The sequence below is a fragment of the Odocoileus virginianus genome, chromosome 3 (assembly GCF_023699985.2).
Source record: "Odocoileus virginianus isolate 20LAN1187 ecotype Illinois chromosome 3, Ovbor_1.2, whole genome shotgun sequence".
NCBI lineage: Eukaryota > Metazoa > Chordata > Mammalia > Artiodactyla > Cervidae > Odocoileus > Odocoileus virginianus.
Window position 1 is genome coordinate 11,673,879 of NC_069676.1, and position 16,373 is coordinate 11,690,251.

General features: G+C 41.1%; 2 protein-coding genes and 1 pseudogene across 2 annotated transcripts; all 3 read right to left on the reverse strand.

Annotated features, from left to right (window-relative positions):
• Positions 1–3,138: 3,138 nt before the first annotated feature.
• Positions 3,139–4,058, reverse strand: LOC110134248 (olfactory receptor 7E24-like; annotated as a pseudogene).
• A 6,203-nt stretch (positions 4,059–10,261) lies between these two features.
• On the reverse strand, positions 10,262–11,203 carry LOC139032174 (olfactory receptor 7E178-like). The gene has a single exon (XM_070458584.1). The coding sequence runs from the start codon at positions 11,189–11,191 to the stop codon at positions 10,262–10,264; it is 930 nt and encodes a 309-aa protein (XP_070314685.1). The 5' UTR covers positions 11,192–11,203.
• Positions 11,204–15,434: 4,231 nt separating this feature from the next.
• LOC110134245 (olfactory receptor 7E178-like) lies at positions 15,435–16,373 on the reverse strand. The gene has a single exon (XM_070458596.1). The coding sequence runs from the start codon at positions 16,362–16,364 to the stop codon at positions 15,435–15,437; it is 930 nt and encodes a 309-aa protein (XP_070314697.1). The 5' UTR covers positions 16,365–16,373.

The window sequence follows — 16,373 nt, forward strand, 5'->3', positions numbered from 1 at the left end:
AAGTATCTGATTTCCCTCACTTACAAGTCTGTTGATGGGATTCAGTTCTTTGAGGTCCAGAGAATTCTCTTAGCTTCTTACCAAATGGACCTCTGACAATATGGCAACTGGCTTCCATCTCACCAGAGCAAGGTGGTGAGATGGCCGGAGAGTGTTGGCAAGATAAAAGCTGAGTCCTTCTACACATTAAGGTTTGAAGGGACAGTCCAATAGTTTTCCAAATTCTGGGTTTTTTTTTGTTAATATTTCAGTAATCATTTAATGAATGAACTATTGTTTCTTGGCTACCCATTTACTATTTTACATTAGTTCATCATTGTATATTTACTTGGTTACAATTTTTTTATTTTTTATTTTTTAATTTTTTTTCATTTATTTTTATTAGTTGTAGGCTAATTACTTTACAATATTGTAGTGGGTTTTGCCATACATTGACATGAATCAGCCATGGATTTACATGTGTTCCACATCCCGATCCCCCCTTCCACCTCCCTCCCCATCCCATCCCTCTGGGTCTTCCCAGTGCACCAGGCCTGAGCACTTGTCTCGTGCCTCCAACCTGGGCTGGTGATCTGTTTCACCCTTGAAGCAAGTCACTGTTTCCAGTTCACTCAAAGAGACAGGTATCTACAAGAGCATGAACACAGCTTGCTGGTTTCACTGGGAGCATCTTTGAAGCTACCCACCAAACAGAACTTACCCTCTATCAGGACAGTTGACTTGGAGAAAGGTAAGACTGTAGAGATATATTTTTTTTTTCCAGCCTCATCTCCAATCCATTAAAACTTCATCTTTTCCAGAAAACTTTCCTGTATAAGAACTGGAACATGGAATGATTTGCACTGTTTGGGGTATTTTTGCAGATGCCACCATACTGCTCCTGGCCATGTAGTCAGAAATTCCTCTAGTTGCTCTAGAAGAGCAACTAGGCTCACCATAGAGCCCTTCCATCAATGTTCAAATAAGCCACAGTCATTCAGTGCCCCAGTTCTACAGTTCCCAAGTGACTCAGTGGTAAAGAATTTGCCTGCCAATTCAGGAGACACAAGTTTGATCCCTGGGTCAGGAAGATCCCTTGGAGGAGGAAATGGTAACCCACTCCAATATTCTTGCCTGGGAAATCACATGGGCAGAGGAGCCTGGCTGGCTACAACCCTGGGAATTACAAATAGTCGGACATGACTTAGCAACTGAGCATGCACGCATGGCCTGAAGTGAGGCTAGCCCTGGGAACTGCTGAACTTGTGCTGGTATCTGAAATGAGGACAGGCTTGTGAGTACTGTTTCCTTAGGCTTTGTGGTTTAGCAAACTCTTTGCAGTGAGGAAAGGCAGTAGAAAAAAACAAGCCAAGTTGAAGCCCCTCAAAGGCCTCTGAAAACCTCCAGGGGGCTCTGGAGTTAGGATGATCCCTTGGGTCATCCTGGAGTTGGGGCAAAGAAGATAAATGCTTCCACCGCCGCATCATATAGTAACTGGATGTGGGCTGCCTGCCTAGAGGCAGATCCCTCTAGAAGTAGATTGCTGAGTGAGTGCTAACACCCAACATTGGAGTGGTATGTTTCTCATTCCTGATAGGAGATTTTTTTTTATTGTGGTAAAACAATATAAAATTTAGTCTTAGTCATTTTTTAAAAATTTTATTGAAGTATAGATGTTTTACTTAGTTGTGTTTAACTTCTGCTGTATAGCAAAGTGACTCAGTTGTATATATGTATATATTCTTTTCCATTGTGGTTTATCACAGGATATTGAATGTATTTCCCTGTGGTATACAGCAGGACCTTGTTGTGTATCCATCTCTATATAATAGTTTGCATCTGTTAATCACAAACTCCTAATCTTCCCTCTCACCTCTCCCCTCCCTTGGCAAATACAAACCTATTCTCTATGTTGGTGAGTCTGTTTCTATCTCCTAGATATGTTCATGTGTGTTGCAGTTCAGATGCCACATATAAGTCGTATCATATTTGTCTTTCTCTTTCAGACTTACTTTGCTTAGAATGATAATCTCTAGATCCATCCATGTTGCTGCAAATGGAATGATTTCTTTCTTTTTAATGGCTCTAATATTCTATCACGTATGTATATCACATCTTCATCGATTCATCTGTCAGTAGACCACATTAACCATTTTTAGGTGTACAGTTAAGTGGCATTAAGTGCCTTCATATTGTTTTGCAACCATCACCATCAATCATCTCCAGGAATTTTTCATCTTCCCCCAAATGAAACTGTTTGTATTAAACACTAACTACCCATTCCTCCTCCCAAATTTTCTCTATGCATGACTCTGCTCTCCAGTAGTATGAATTGGACTTCATTTGGTATCTAATACACATGGAATCATTTAATATTTGTCCCTTTCTGTCTGGTTATTTAACATGAATGGGGAGAAGGTTGACGGACTAGGAAGAGGAATTATCAGAAACATTGGGGATCAACTTTGCTCTGGTAGGTACTCTCCATTCTATTCCTGAGGAGCATTTGTCAGTTTTCTTAGAAAAGTTCCATGTGAAAAATCAATATTAATAGTGTACCACTTGAATTTCAAAATTTGAGCAGGATCTTACTCATCCTACATGTTAAAAAATCTGGCCACAATCATTAAGAAATAAAAATATACTGTCTATTTAAAATGTCTAAATGTAACTGTCTACTAAAATATACTAAATATACTAATATCTACCTAAAGAATGTCTACATAAAGGTAGTGTTTAGATACTGTTATTAAATAATGGGAAAATCATAGGCAAAGTATAGAAATAATCAATAATAAGAAGAAGAGAGCTACAATTATTTTGCAATGATAGAAACAAGACTGTCTGTGGTCAATACATTGTCTGTATATATCCTGGATAATACATAGGAATGTGAGAATGGTATACTCATATGCCATGCAAAATCAAGAAGAATTATGACATAGTGAGAAACCCAAAATAATTTCCCAATCCTGTTAAAGCAATTCCAAGAGGACAAATTGTGTAAAGAGAAAGCCAAGAGCTAGATAGATACATATATGTGACATTACCACAGCATCTGAGTTTCCTGCAGCACATATTTGATTTTCCTGCTCTTTCCAGCCCCATGAACCAAAAAAGACCAAAAAAAAAAAAAAAAAAATGACACTAGCACTAAGATTAGACTATTCTTCTGATATTCCTCCAGAGGGCATGCTTAATGTCCTTGTTCCTCAGGCTATAGATAAAGGGGTTCAGCATTGGGGTGACCACAGTGTACATCACTGAGGCCACTGCACCCTTCCTGGGGGAAAATGAGACAGCTGAGCTGAGGCATACACCCATGACTGTTTCATAAAATGAACAAGCAACTGCCAGGTGAGAACCACAGGTGGAGAAGGCTTTGTACTTCCCACCTAATGAGGAGACTCTCACAATGGAGGATATAATTCGAGTTTAAGAGTAAAGGACCCCTGAGAATAGAATCCCACCAATGATGGTACTAATGAAATAGACTAATGTGATATTGATGCAGGTGTCAGAGCAGGAGTTGAGAAAGGTCACAGAAGAAATGAGGTGTTTCACCATCTGCACAGAAGGTAAGCTGTGACATCATCAAGTAGTGCAGCAGGGAGGTCAAAAGGCTGATGGAAAATGACACCAGGACCAACAAGCCACAGAGGTGGGGGTTCATGATGACCAGGTAGTGCAGAGGGTGACAAATGGCCACCAACCTGTCATAGGAAATCACCATCTGAAGGAGACTCTCCAAACATGCAAAAAGAGAAGAAAAGGTCACCTGAGCTAGACACCCTGCATAGGGGATGGATTTGCTGTGTGTCTGGAGATTCACTAACATCTTGGGGACAGTGGTGGTGCTGAAACTGATGCCAGCCCAAGGACAAACTGGAAAAGAAGGAATACATGAGGGTCTGGAGGTGGGGGTCAGAGATGACAGCCAGAATGATGAGCAGGTTCCCAAACACGGTGACCAGGTACATGGACAGGAAGAGTCCAAAGAGGAGGGGTGGCAGGTCTGGATCATCTGAGAAGCCCAAGAGGAGGAATTCTGAGAGACCTGTTAGATTCTGAGGTTCCATGTTGATGAGGTATCTTTAGAAAAAAGGATAGAGTGTTGAGTAAACAACAATTGTGGAGGCACCCAGATAAGTGTCCAAACTTTGTATTTAATAATTCACAAATAGTTTTCAGTCTTGAAGACCACACACTCCAGCACCTTCAGCAATATTTCTCAATTGTGAGGACTTCTTTTTTGATGCCCAGAGTATTCACCGGTTTCTTTTTCTTCTTTTTTTTTCAATCCAGAGCTTCTATTTAATCAAAAGACACTGTAGGAAGTGAAAGGAAAGTCACAGAGGGACAGAACCCTTTGGTAACATGTTGGTTAGTAGTTTTCTACTGCTGCCTCAACTCATTACCAACAACCTAGGGACTTCAAAAATAAGGGAAATGTGTTATCACATAGTACTACAGCTAGAAGTCTCGAGTGGGTATGACTCAGGTAGAAGAAGGTTGTCAGCAGTGCTGGTTCCTTCTCAAGGTTCCAAGGAGGAGTTTTTTTCCAGCTTCTGGATGCTCCTTCTTCAAAGCATCAAGGGCTCACCCCTCTGACCCTACTTCCGTGGACCATCTCCCTCTGGTTGTGGCCAGGAAAGCCTCTCTGCTCTGAAGGACTCATGTGATTCAATGGACCCACCTGGATTTCACAGTGTCATCTCTCCATCTCAAGATTTTTAGTTTAAGCACATCTGCCAAGTTCCTGTCCCCATGTACTGTGACATACTCATCAGTCCTGGGGATTAGTGCAGGAAATCTTTAGCAAGGGAAACATTCTGCCTACCACAACCTACTAAAAAAATCATGGTCTCATACACAGGATTTTTTTTTCAAACTTTAAACCTTTTATTTTGTTTTGGGGTATACCCGATTAACAATGTTGTGGTAGTTTCAGGTGAGCAGTGAAGGGACTCAACCATTCATATACATGTATCCATTCTCCCCTCCCATCCAGGCTGCCACATAACATTGAGTAGAGTTCCATGTGCTATACAATAGGTCCTTATTGATTAATTTTGAATATGGCTGTGTGTACATGACCTCCCTACACTTCCCACCCTGACCCTGGGCAACCATATTTTGTTTTCTAAGTCCGTGTCTCTTTCTATTTTGTAAGTAAGTTTATTTGTATCATTTCTTTTTAGATCCCACTTATAAGGGATGTCGTATGATATTTCTGCTTCTCTGACTTATTTCACTCAGTATGACACTCTCTAGGTCCATCCATGTTGCTGCGAACATACCGGAATGATTAAAGAACTCCTAGTTGTTGTTCAGTTGCTAAGTCATGTCCAACTCTTTTGTGACCCCATGGACTGTAGCCTGCCAGGCCCCTCTGTCCATGGGATTTCCCAGGCAAGAACACTGGAGTGGTTTGCCAATTTCTTCTTCTAGGAATCTTACTTGACCCAGGGATCTAACCCACATCTCCTGCACTGGCAGGCAGACTCCTTTACCACTGAGCCTCCAGGGAAGTCATTATTAGTTTCTTTAGCACTGATTTTAAAGGCATAGGGCCAAAGAATGTTAGCAAGATAAGGACATTTTGAGATAACAAATCTATGAACACAATAATATATCTGCTCCCTAGTTTTAATGAGAAAATAAAAATGAAAAAATACTCTTCTGATTTAAAAAAATTATATTTAGAGGACACTAAAAAGCACTCAAATATTCTGTATCTTATTTAAATGCAGTACAAGAAAGTTCATTGATTTGCAATGCAGTTCTAAAGAGATAAAACCTTACTCACTGGATTCTAAATTAAAATCAAATGTTCACAGTCAGATAGCATTCATGTTTGCTAGTTAACTTTAAGGGTTTTTCCTCAGTTTTTTGGTTTTACGAAATACATCTCTCATGGGGATAAGAACTCACTCAAATGTGTGGGTGGTTTGATCAGTATCTTCAGATGTAACCGATAAACACTTGGTCTGTGTGAACTTCACATTTTGATGAATATGTTCTTGTTGAAAGAACAAAGCCATTTGGCATTGCTGATCTTGAAGATAGTATTGATATACAATGCACCAGTGGTTAACCATTAAATTTTAATATACATCTGAACTTGTTTCTCATATTTGCAAATTTTTAAAAATTGGAGTATAGTTGCTTTACAATGCTGTGTTTCTGTGTTACAACAAAGTGAATCACATATGTGTACACACATACCCCCTCCCTCGTGGACCTCACTCCTGCCTCCCCATCCCACCCACCTAGGTCACCACAGGGCACCCAGCTGAGCTCTCTGCGCTATACAGTAGCTTCCCACTGGCTATCTCTTTCATACAGTACACAAATGTCAATTCTAGTCTCCCAATTTATCCCACCCTTCTCCTGCTGCGTGATGTCACAAGTCCATTCTCCAAGTCTGTGTCTCTATTCCTGCCCTGCAAATAGGTTCATCTGTACTATTTTTCTAGATTCTTTTTCTAGATATTTGTTTTTCTCTTTCGGACTCACTTCACTCTGTATGACTGTCTCTAGGTCTGGTCCATGCACGTCTCTACAAATGACCCAATGTCATTCTTTTTTATGGCTGAGTAATGGTTAAGGCTATGGTTTTTCCAGTGGTCATGTATGGATATGAGAGTTGGACTGTGAAGAAAGCTGAGAGCCAAAAAATTGATGCTTTTGAACTATGGTGTTGGAGAAGACTCTTGAGATTCCCTTGGACTGCAAGGAGATCCAACCAGTCCATCCTAAAGGAGATAAGTCCTGGGTGTTCACTGGATGGACTGATGCTGAAGCTAAAACAATACTTTGGCCACCTCATGCAAAGAGTTGATTCATTGGAAAAGACCCTGATGCTGGGAGGGATTGGGGGCAGGAGGAGAAGGGGACGACAGAGGATGAGATGGCTGGATGGCATCACCGACTTGATGGGCATGAGTTTGAGTAAACTCTGGGAGTTTGTGATGGACAGGGAGGCCTGGTGTGCTGCAGTTCATGGGGTCGCAAAGAGTCAGACATGACTGAGCAACTGAACTGAACTGAACTGAATATTCCATTGTATATATGTACCACATCTTTATCCATTTATCTGTTGATGGATGTTTAGGTTGCTTGTAAGTCCTGGTTATTGTGAATAGTGCTGCAAGGAACATTGGGGTGCATGTGTGTTTTTGATTTATGGTTTTCTCAGTGTATGCCCAGCACTGTGATTGCTGGATCATATGGAAGCTGTGTTTTTAATTTTTAAGGAACCTCAATACTATTTTCCACAGTGGCTGTATTAATCTACATTCCTACCACTCCCTAACACCATACACAAAAATAAACTCAAAATAGATTAAAGACCTAAATATAAGACTGGGCAGTTTAAAGTTCTTAGAGGAAAACATCAGAAGAACACTCCTTGACATAAAGCACAGCAAGATCTTTTTTGACCTACCTCCTAGGATAATGAAAATAAAAGCAAACATAAAAATGGGACCTTGGCTCCAAAACATCATCTTTTCAAGAAAAACTCCCCAGAGAAGAACTAGAACATGAAAAACTTGCCCTGTTGTGGGTACTTCTGCAGATCCTACCTTGCTGTTCCTAGCCATACTGTCAGAAATACCTCTTGTTTCTCTTACACCCATAGAGTCCTTCCATCACTGTTAGAATAAGCAACAGTCTTTCCAGTGGCAGAGTTCTACAAACATCTCAGTGTTCATCCCTCAGTCATGTCCGACTCTTTATGACCTTTGGACTATAGCCCACCAGGCTCCTCTGCCCATGGGATTCTCCAGGCAAGAACACTGGAGTGGGTTGCCATGCTCTCCTCCAGGGGGTCTTCCCAACCCAGGAATTGAACCCAGGTCTCTGGCATCTCCTGCATTGCTTATTTCTACTCAATAAAGAGGTCATACCTCTCTCTAAATATATTTTTCTTTAAAACCTTTGTGTTTGAACTCTTGGTGTTCATTAAGACAGTGTCCTTTTAGTTTTAAAGCAGGATATGTGAGATGTGGTCTGTTGTGACCTTCTACACCTTATCCTTGCAGTACTCCTGGCTCATAGTCTAGGTATGAGGAACTCAGAGATTAATTCCTCATTAACTGATAGACAGAAAACTAGATATGCAGTTTTCTCAATTAAACTGCATATATTTATCTAGTTTTCTGCCATCAGATAATAAGAATATTCAATTACATTGGACATGGGACTTCCCAAGGGGCACAGTGATAAAGAACCCACCTGCCCTACAGGAAACACAAGAGATGCAGGGTCTATGCCTGGGTTGTGAAGATCCTCTGGGATAGGAAATGGTAACCAGCTCTAGTATTCTTGCCTGGAAAACTCCATGGACAGGGGAGCCTGGTGGGCTACAGTCCATGGGGTTGCTAAGTGTTGGATACGATTGAGCACTGAGCACATTCAGCACAAATTGGACATCCCTGGGAACCGCTGCACTTGTGGTGGTATCTGATATGAGGGCAGTCTTGTGAGGATGGTTCTCTCGATTTTGTGGTGTGGCAAGTTCTCTTCAGTATGAAAGGGCAGTGGAAAAAGTAAAGCCAAGTTGAAGCCCTTCAGAGGTCTATGAAAACCACCAGGGTGCTCTAAAGATGATCCCTTAGAGTTGGCTGCAGTTGGGGGAAAAGGAATCAAATGCTTACATACTCACATCATACACAGTCTTCAGATGTGGGCTGCCTTGGGCTCTCTGTAGCAGAGGGAGATCCCTCTAGAAGTTGATTCTTTTCTAAAAAGTTTCTTTATTTTAATTGGAGCATAATTACTTTATAATACTGTGATAGTTTTGCCATACATTTACATGAATCTTGAGGGCTGAGTAACACCCAACATTTGGGGAAATTGTCTCTCATTTCTGACTGATTGTGTGTGTGTGTGTGTGTGTGTGTGTGTGTGGTAAAACAACATAAGATAAATTTTACCCTGTTAACTGTTTTTAAGTGTACAGTTAAGTGGCATTAAGTATATTCATATTGTTTTGCAACCATCACCACCATTCATCTCCAGAACTATTTTGTCTTCTCCAACTGAAACTCTGTGCCCATTAAACACTAACTCCCCTTTCCTCCTCCCAAAGCCTCTGGCAACCATTATTCTCTTCTCTGTCTATTCTTTGACTATGTTAGGTCCTTCATATCAGTGGAATCATTCAATTTCTGTTCTTTTTGTCTGATTATGTAATATGATTGGGCTTCCCTGGTGGCTCAGAGGGAAAAGCATCTGCCTGCAATGAGGGAGACCTGGGTTCGATCCCCGGGTTGGGCAGATCCACTGGAGAAGGAAATGGCAACCCACTCCAGTACTCTTGCCTGGAAAATTCAACAGACGGAGGAGCCTGGTAGGCTACAATCCATGGGATTGTGAAAAGTCACACACAACTGAGCAACTTCACTTATGTAATAAAATTGGGGAGAAGTGAGACGAAATGGAAAGGAGAATTATCAGGGAAATTGGGAATTGACTTTGGTGGGTACTCTATATCTACCCCTCAGGAAACACACATCCCAGTTTCCCTAGTAAAGTCCAAGTTAGCAACTTCTTTTTCAAACTTAGTATTCATAGTGTCCTATTTTGATATCAGAATACTTTGGTTTGGAAATGAAATGAAATACCCATCCTATTTGCCCAAAATTCGTTAAGGAGCAAAAATATATGAGATGTCTTGGTCATTAAGGTAGGGTTTAGATACATGTAACAAATAGGGAATAATAATAGGAAAACATAGAGTCAGTTGTTGTTTAGTCACTAAGATGTTTTGGGACCTCAGGGACTGTAGCCTGCCAGGCTCCTCTGTCCATGAGATTTCCCAGGTAAGAATACTGGGGTGAGTTGCCATTTCCTTCTCCAGGAGATCTTCCCAACCCAGGGATTGAACCCCCATCTCATGTACTCCAGGAGGATTCTTTACTGTTAGGCCAGCAGGAAAGCCCATAGATTCAGTATATGACAAGAAATAGATCTGTGTTTATCTGGAGGTGATGGAAATAAGACTGCCTGTGACCAAGGGCTTTGGGTAGTACATAAGGAAATTGAAGTGTACAATGAAGCAGTGTGCTAAATCTTGGAAGGGTTATGACTCCCAAATAATGTCCCAATTTCAGTAGAGCTAATTTAAGAGGAAAAAAATGTGCAACCAGAAAGCCAGATTGCTACATATATGCTATGGAACTGCAGATTCACAGTTACTTGTTGCACATATTTGATTTTACTGTCTTTTACAGTCTTAACAAACAACAACAGAAAAATTACACAAGTATTGAAATTAGGCTTTTCTGATGATAATTCTCCACAGGGCACTCTTGATGTCCTTGTTCCTTAGGCTGTAGATGAAGGGGTTCAGCATAGGGGTCACCACTGTGTACATCACTGAGGCCACTGCACCCCTCCTGTGGGAAGATGAGACAGTGGAGCTGAGATATACCCCAAGGCCAGTTCCATAAAATAAGCAAACAACTGTCAGATGAGAACCACAGGTAGAGAAGGCTTTGTATTTCCCATCTGATGAGGAGACTCTCAGAATGGAGGATATAATTCGAGTATAAGAGTAAATGATCCCCGAGAGTGGAACTCCACCCAAGATGGCACCAATGAAATAGATTAATATGTTATTGATGAAGGTATCAGAACAGGAAAGGTTGAGGAGTTGAGAAAGTTCACAAAAGAAATGAGGAACTTCCACTTTGGCACAGAAGGTAAGCTGTGACACCATCAAGTAGTGTATCAGGGAGGTCAAAAGGCTGATGGAGAATGACACCAGGACCAACAAGCCACAGAGGCGGGGGTTCATGATGACCAGGTAGTGCAGAGGGTGACAGATGGCCACCAACCGGTCATAGGCCATCACTGTCAGAAGCAGACTCTCCAAAATTGCAAAAAGAGAAAAAAAGGTCAGTTGAGTTAGGCAGCCTGCATAGGTGATGGATTTGCTGTGTGTCTGGAGGTTCACTAGCATCTTGGGGATGGTGGTGGTGCTGAAACTGACGTCAGTCAATGATAGGTTAGAAAGGAAGATGTACATGGGGATGTGGAGGTGGGAGTCAGAGATGACAGCCAGGATGATGAGCAGGTTCCCAAGCACAGTGACCAGGTACATGGACAAGAAGAGTCCAAAGAAGAGGGGCTGCAGGTCTGGATCATCTGAGAGGCCCAGGAGAAGGAATTCTGAGACACCTGTTAGATTCGGCGGTTTCATGTTGATGGGACACCTTTCAAAAAAAGTAGAGAGTGTTGAATACACAAAACAATGGTAGAGGCACCTAGATAAGTGTCCAAACTGGATTTAATGAATTCACAAAAAAAGTATTAGAGGAAAAACATAGGAAGAACATTACTTGACATAAATCACATATGTCCATAACCATAAATAAGATAACCATAAATGAGATGAAAAGACAAACCTCAAAATAGGAAAAAATATTTGCAAATAAAGCTACAGACAAAGAATTAATCCACAAAATATAGAAAGAGCCTGTGAAACTCAATATCAGAAAAAAAAAGTTGATAAAAAGTGGGTGGAAGGCCTACATAACACAGAATTTTTTTTCAATTGGTATCAAATACTTTCAGAAAAAGATTGGAGGCTGACTTTACATTTTGCTGTATTTGTTTGTCATGGCCAGGTAAAACTTCTTAAACATTCCTCTACTCCTGAATATATATGAAGGCTTGATTTTTCATCAAATCCCACCTCTTATGAATAGCCAAAAAATTTAAGACCTAATCAGGTCTCAAACACTAATTTGGCCTCCTTATGCCAGCTTAAGAGAGCTTTTCATGCCAATTCTTCCTTATAGAGAGTTTGTGTTTCTCCTGAATTCAACCCCTTAAATGTTGGCTGGATTGGCAGTAGAGAATACTGTCAAGGTTACTTGCAAATGGAGTGTCACTTTTGCCCTGTAAATGGATTGTCACAAGTGACAACACTGTCAAGGTGCCTTATAAATGGAGTTTCATTGCATTTGAATCTGACTTTATCCCCTTCTCTACCACAGAGCCTGATCAAAATTACATTAAAATTAAAATTCCTATCCTCAGGTGGAAAATGATAATAATGCATGTTGCTCTCTTTTGGAGGATGGGAATGCAGATAAAGGGCTTCCTTGTTGGCTCAAAGAATAAAGAATCTGTCTGCAATAGAGGAGACCTGGGTTCAGTCCCTGGGTTTGGAAGATCCTCTGAAAAACAGAATGGCAACCCACTCCAGTATTCTTGCAGTTTCCCTGGTGGCTCAGATGGTAAAGAATCTACCGGTAATGCAGGTGACCCAGGTTTGATCCCTGGATTGGGAAGATCCCCTGGAGAAGGGAATGGCAACCCACTCTGATATTCTTGCCTGGAGAATTCCATTGACAGAGGAGCCTGGCAGACTACAGTCCATGGGGTTGTAAAGAGTTGGACATGAATTAGTGACTAAAACATTCACACTTCCAATGCAAATAAAATAGCAAACTACATTAAAAAATTACTCCAGCCTCTGGCATATGGATTCCTACATAAGTCTTTGTAATACTGTGGTTATTGTCATCATTTCATCACCATCACCTTCAAGATCAACTGGAGTACTTAGGGAACACTTTTAGAAGGACCCATTTCCTAATCAGGCAGAAAAGATGCCCAAGGAAGATAGAATCAGTGTGGAAGGAAAACAAAACTTGAATAGGCATTCTAAGATCCCCACCACTAACGATAACATAAACCTCATAGGCTTTGAACTGATCTTTGCATTTTGGTGGCATCCCACTGACTATCATAACAGTCCCACTGCCTTGATGGTGAGCATACAAGTCTCCCTCATCCCTCCCAAATTCAGTGTCCCCCACTGTACTTGGCACTCTCTGGTCTGGGCTGTGTCTCCACTGGACCAGGACTGAGGGTTGCAGATTGCCTGTCCCCTACCTGCTGTTGGATGAAGACTGAGGCTTTGTCCTAAGAACAGGCAGTAAGACAGACTCAGGTGTGGGCCTCCTGGTGCAGACAATAACTCTGGGAAGACGAGACACACAGGTATGGATCCCATTGGACTAGAGCTGGCTAACTGAAGGTCTGGGAAGAACAGCCTCATTATTTACAGTAATTCAGCCTGGAGACCTCCATGCACAGAGCAGATAATTAGCCAAACTGGTCCATGGTCTCTCAGTCCCTGAGGGTTTGCTAATTTAATGGAGGAGGAAAAGGAGAAAAGTGAGTGTATTAGGAAGGATCCAGTAGAGTCTAGAAGAGGCTGATTTTTATTCCTCACCTCTGCCTTCCAGTTTATTTTCTCATCGTAAAATTCAGACACTTTTTCCCCCCCTCAATTAGGGGAAGCAATACATGATTTTATGTCTGTAAATTCACTGAATTAATCATGAAATCTAGAGAGATTTTGGTCTTCTCTTCAAAGAATGTGATTATATTTCTATTTTCATGGTTAAGTTTTCTGTTTCTGGCATTGTCATATTTTTCTTTCTGTAGTCCTGATCTCAAGTTTGGGGCTTTCTGTCTTGGAGATTTATGGTTTTTGTTATTATATTTTTTGAATTTGGAGCCAAGATACCCAAAGTGAGAGTCACTCTGGGAACCACTGCACTTGTGTTGGTGTCTGAAATGAGGACAGTCTTGTGAGAACTGTTCCGTAGACTCTGCGGTTTGGCAAACTCTCTGTAGCGTGAAAGGGCAGTGGAAAAGTGAAGCCAAGCTGAAGACCCTCAAAGATCTATGAAAACCACCAGGGTGCTCTAAAGATGATTCCTTAGAGTTGGCTGCACTTGGGGGAAAGGAACCAAATGCTTACACCTCCCCCCACCCATTATGCAGTCATCAGTTGTGGGCTCTCTGAAGCTGAGGCAGGTACCTCTAGGAGTTGATTCCTGAGGGCTAACAACCAAACTTGGAGCATTTCATCTCTCATTTCTGACAGGAGAGTTTTTTGTTGTGGTAAGAAAAAAAAACATACCATAACATTTACCTCCTAACTATTTTTAAGTGTACAATTCAACAGCATTAAGTACATTCACATTATTTGGCAACCATCACCACCATCCGTCATCTTCCCCTAATGGACACTCTGTGCTCATTAAATACTAACTCCTCTTCTGATCCCAGAGCCTCTTGCAACCATCATTTTCTTTAAATTTGAATACTTTAGCTGTGGAATCATTCAGTTTTTTTGTCCTTTTCTGTCTCATTAAGTAATATAATTGGGGAGAAGTTAGATGGAATGGGAAGAAGATTTATCAGAAAATTTTGGAATCAATTTTGCTCTGGTAGGTAATCTCCTCACTACTCCTTGGGAAGCATATACCCCAGTTTTCCTAGGAAAGTCCCAATTGATAACTGCTTATGTAAACTCAGTATTCATAGTGCCCTATTTCAATTTCCAAAGTTCTCTGATTTGGAAATGATATACCCATCCTATTTTCACAAAAAGATTATTAACAATAAGCTATTGTTAATAGATTATTAATAAGCAATTAAATAAAGAAATTAATAAAGCAATAATATATTGGATGTGTTGATCATTATAGTACAGTATAGATACATATGACAAATACTGAATAATAAAAGGATAAGTATAGAATCAATATATAGCAAGAAATAGAGCTGTGTTTCCTTTCTTGCAAGGAAAGTTATGACAAACATAGATAGCCTATTAAAAAGCAGAGACATCACTTTGCTGACAAAGGTCAAAATCGTTTTTCTAGTTATGTACAGATGTGAGAGTTGGACCATGAAGGCTGAGCACCAAAGAATTGATGCTTCTGATTTGTGGTGTTGGAGAAGACTCTTGAGAATCCCTTGGACTGCAAGGAGATTAAACCAGTCAATTCTAAAGGAAATCAACCCTGAGTATTCTTTGGAAAAACTGATGCTGAAGCTTCAACTTCAATACTTTGGCCACCTGATGTGAAGAGCTGACTCATTGGAAAATACCCTGAGGATGGGAAAGATTGAGGGCAGGAAAAGTGGGTGGCAGAGGATGATATGGTTAGATAGCATCACCAAATCAATGCACATGAATTTGAGCAAACTCCAGGAGATAGTGGAGTACAGAGGAGCCTGCTATGCTACAGTTCATGGAGTCGCAAGAGTTGGACATGACTCAGATACTGAACAACAACAGCAAAGAGCTGAATTTATTTTGTAACTAGAGAAACAAAACTGCCAGGGACCAAGGGCTCTGTGTAATACATAAGGAAATTGAAAAGGTGTAGTGATGTGGTATGCAAAATCTTGGAATGGTTATGAGTAGGGTGACTAAATAATGATACAATTTCATTAGAGCTATTTTAATAGGAAAAGTATATAAACAGAGAGCCAGATAGGTAGATATATGGTGTGAGAGTGAATATTCAGAATCACTTGTTGTACATATTTGTTGTTACTGCCTTTACCAGTCTTAGGAACATACACACACACATACACATATATAGGCACATATGACACAGGTATTGAAATTAGGTTCTTCTGATAATAATCTTCCAGAGGGCACTCTTTATGTCCTTGTTCCTTAGGCTGTAGATGAAGGGGTTCAGCATAGGGGTGACCACAGTATACATCACCGAGGCCACTGCACCCCTCCTGTGGGAAGATGAGACAGCTGAGCTGAGGCATACCCCAAGGCCAGTTCCATAAAATAAGCAAACAACTGACAGATGAGAACCACAGGTGGAAAAGGCTTTGTACTTCCCACCTGAAGATGATACTCTTAGAATGGAGGAAATAATTCGAGTATAGGAGTAAAGGATCCCTGAGAGTGGAACTCCACCCAAGATGGCACCGATGAAATAGATTAATATGTTATTGATGAAGGTGTCAGAACAGGACAGGTTGAAGAGTTGAGGAGGATCACAAAAGAAATGAGGAACTTCCACTTTGGCACAGAAGGTAAGCTGTGACACCATCAAGTAGTGTATCAGGGAGGTCAAAAGGCTGATGGAGAATGACACCAGGACCAACAAGCCACAGAGGCGGGGATTCATGATGACCAGGTAGTGTAGAGGGTGACAGATGGCCACCAACCGGTCATAGGCCATCACTGTCAGAAGGAGACTCTCCAAAAAGGCAAAAAGAGAAAAAAAGGTCAGTTGAGTTAGGCAGCCTGCATAGGTGATGGATTTGCTGTGTGTCTGGAGGTTCACTAGCATCTTGGGGATGGTGGTAGTGCTGAAACTGACATCAGTCAAGGACAGATTGGAGAGAAAGAAGTACATAGGGGTGTGGAGGTGGGAATCAGAGATGACAGCCAGGATGATGAGCAGGTTCCCAAGCATAGTGACCAGGTACATGGACAAGAAGAGTCCAAAGAGGAGGGGCTGCAGGTCTGGATCATTTGAGAGGCCCAAGAGGAGGAATTCAGAGACACCTGTTAGATTCTTTTTTTCCATGTAGATGGG

Excerpts from the sequence above, each read along its gene's own strand:
- LOC139032174 (XM_070458584.1), bottom strand. The coding sequence starts at position 11,191 with ATGAAACCGCCGAATCTAACAGGTGTCTCAGAATTCCTTCTCCTGGGC.
- LOC110134245 (XM_070458596.1), bottom strand. The coding sequence starts at position 16,364 with ATGGAAAAAAAGAATCTAACAGGTGTCTCTGAATTCCTCCTCTTGGGC.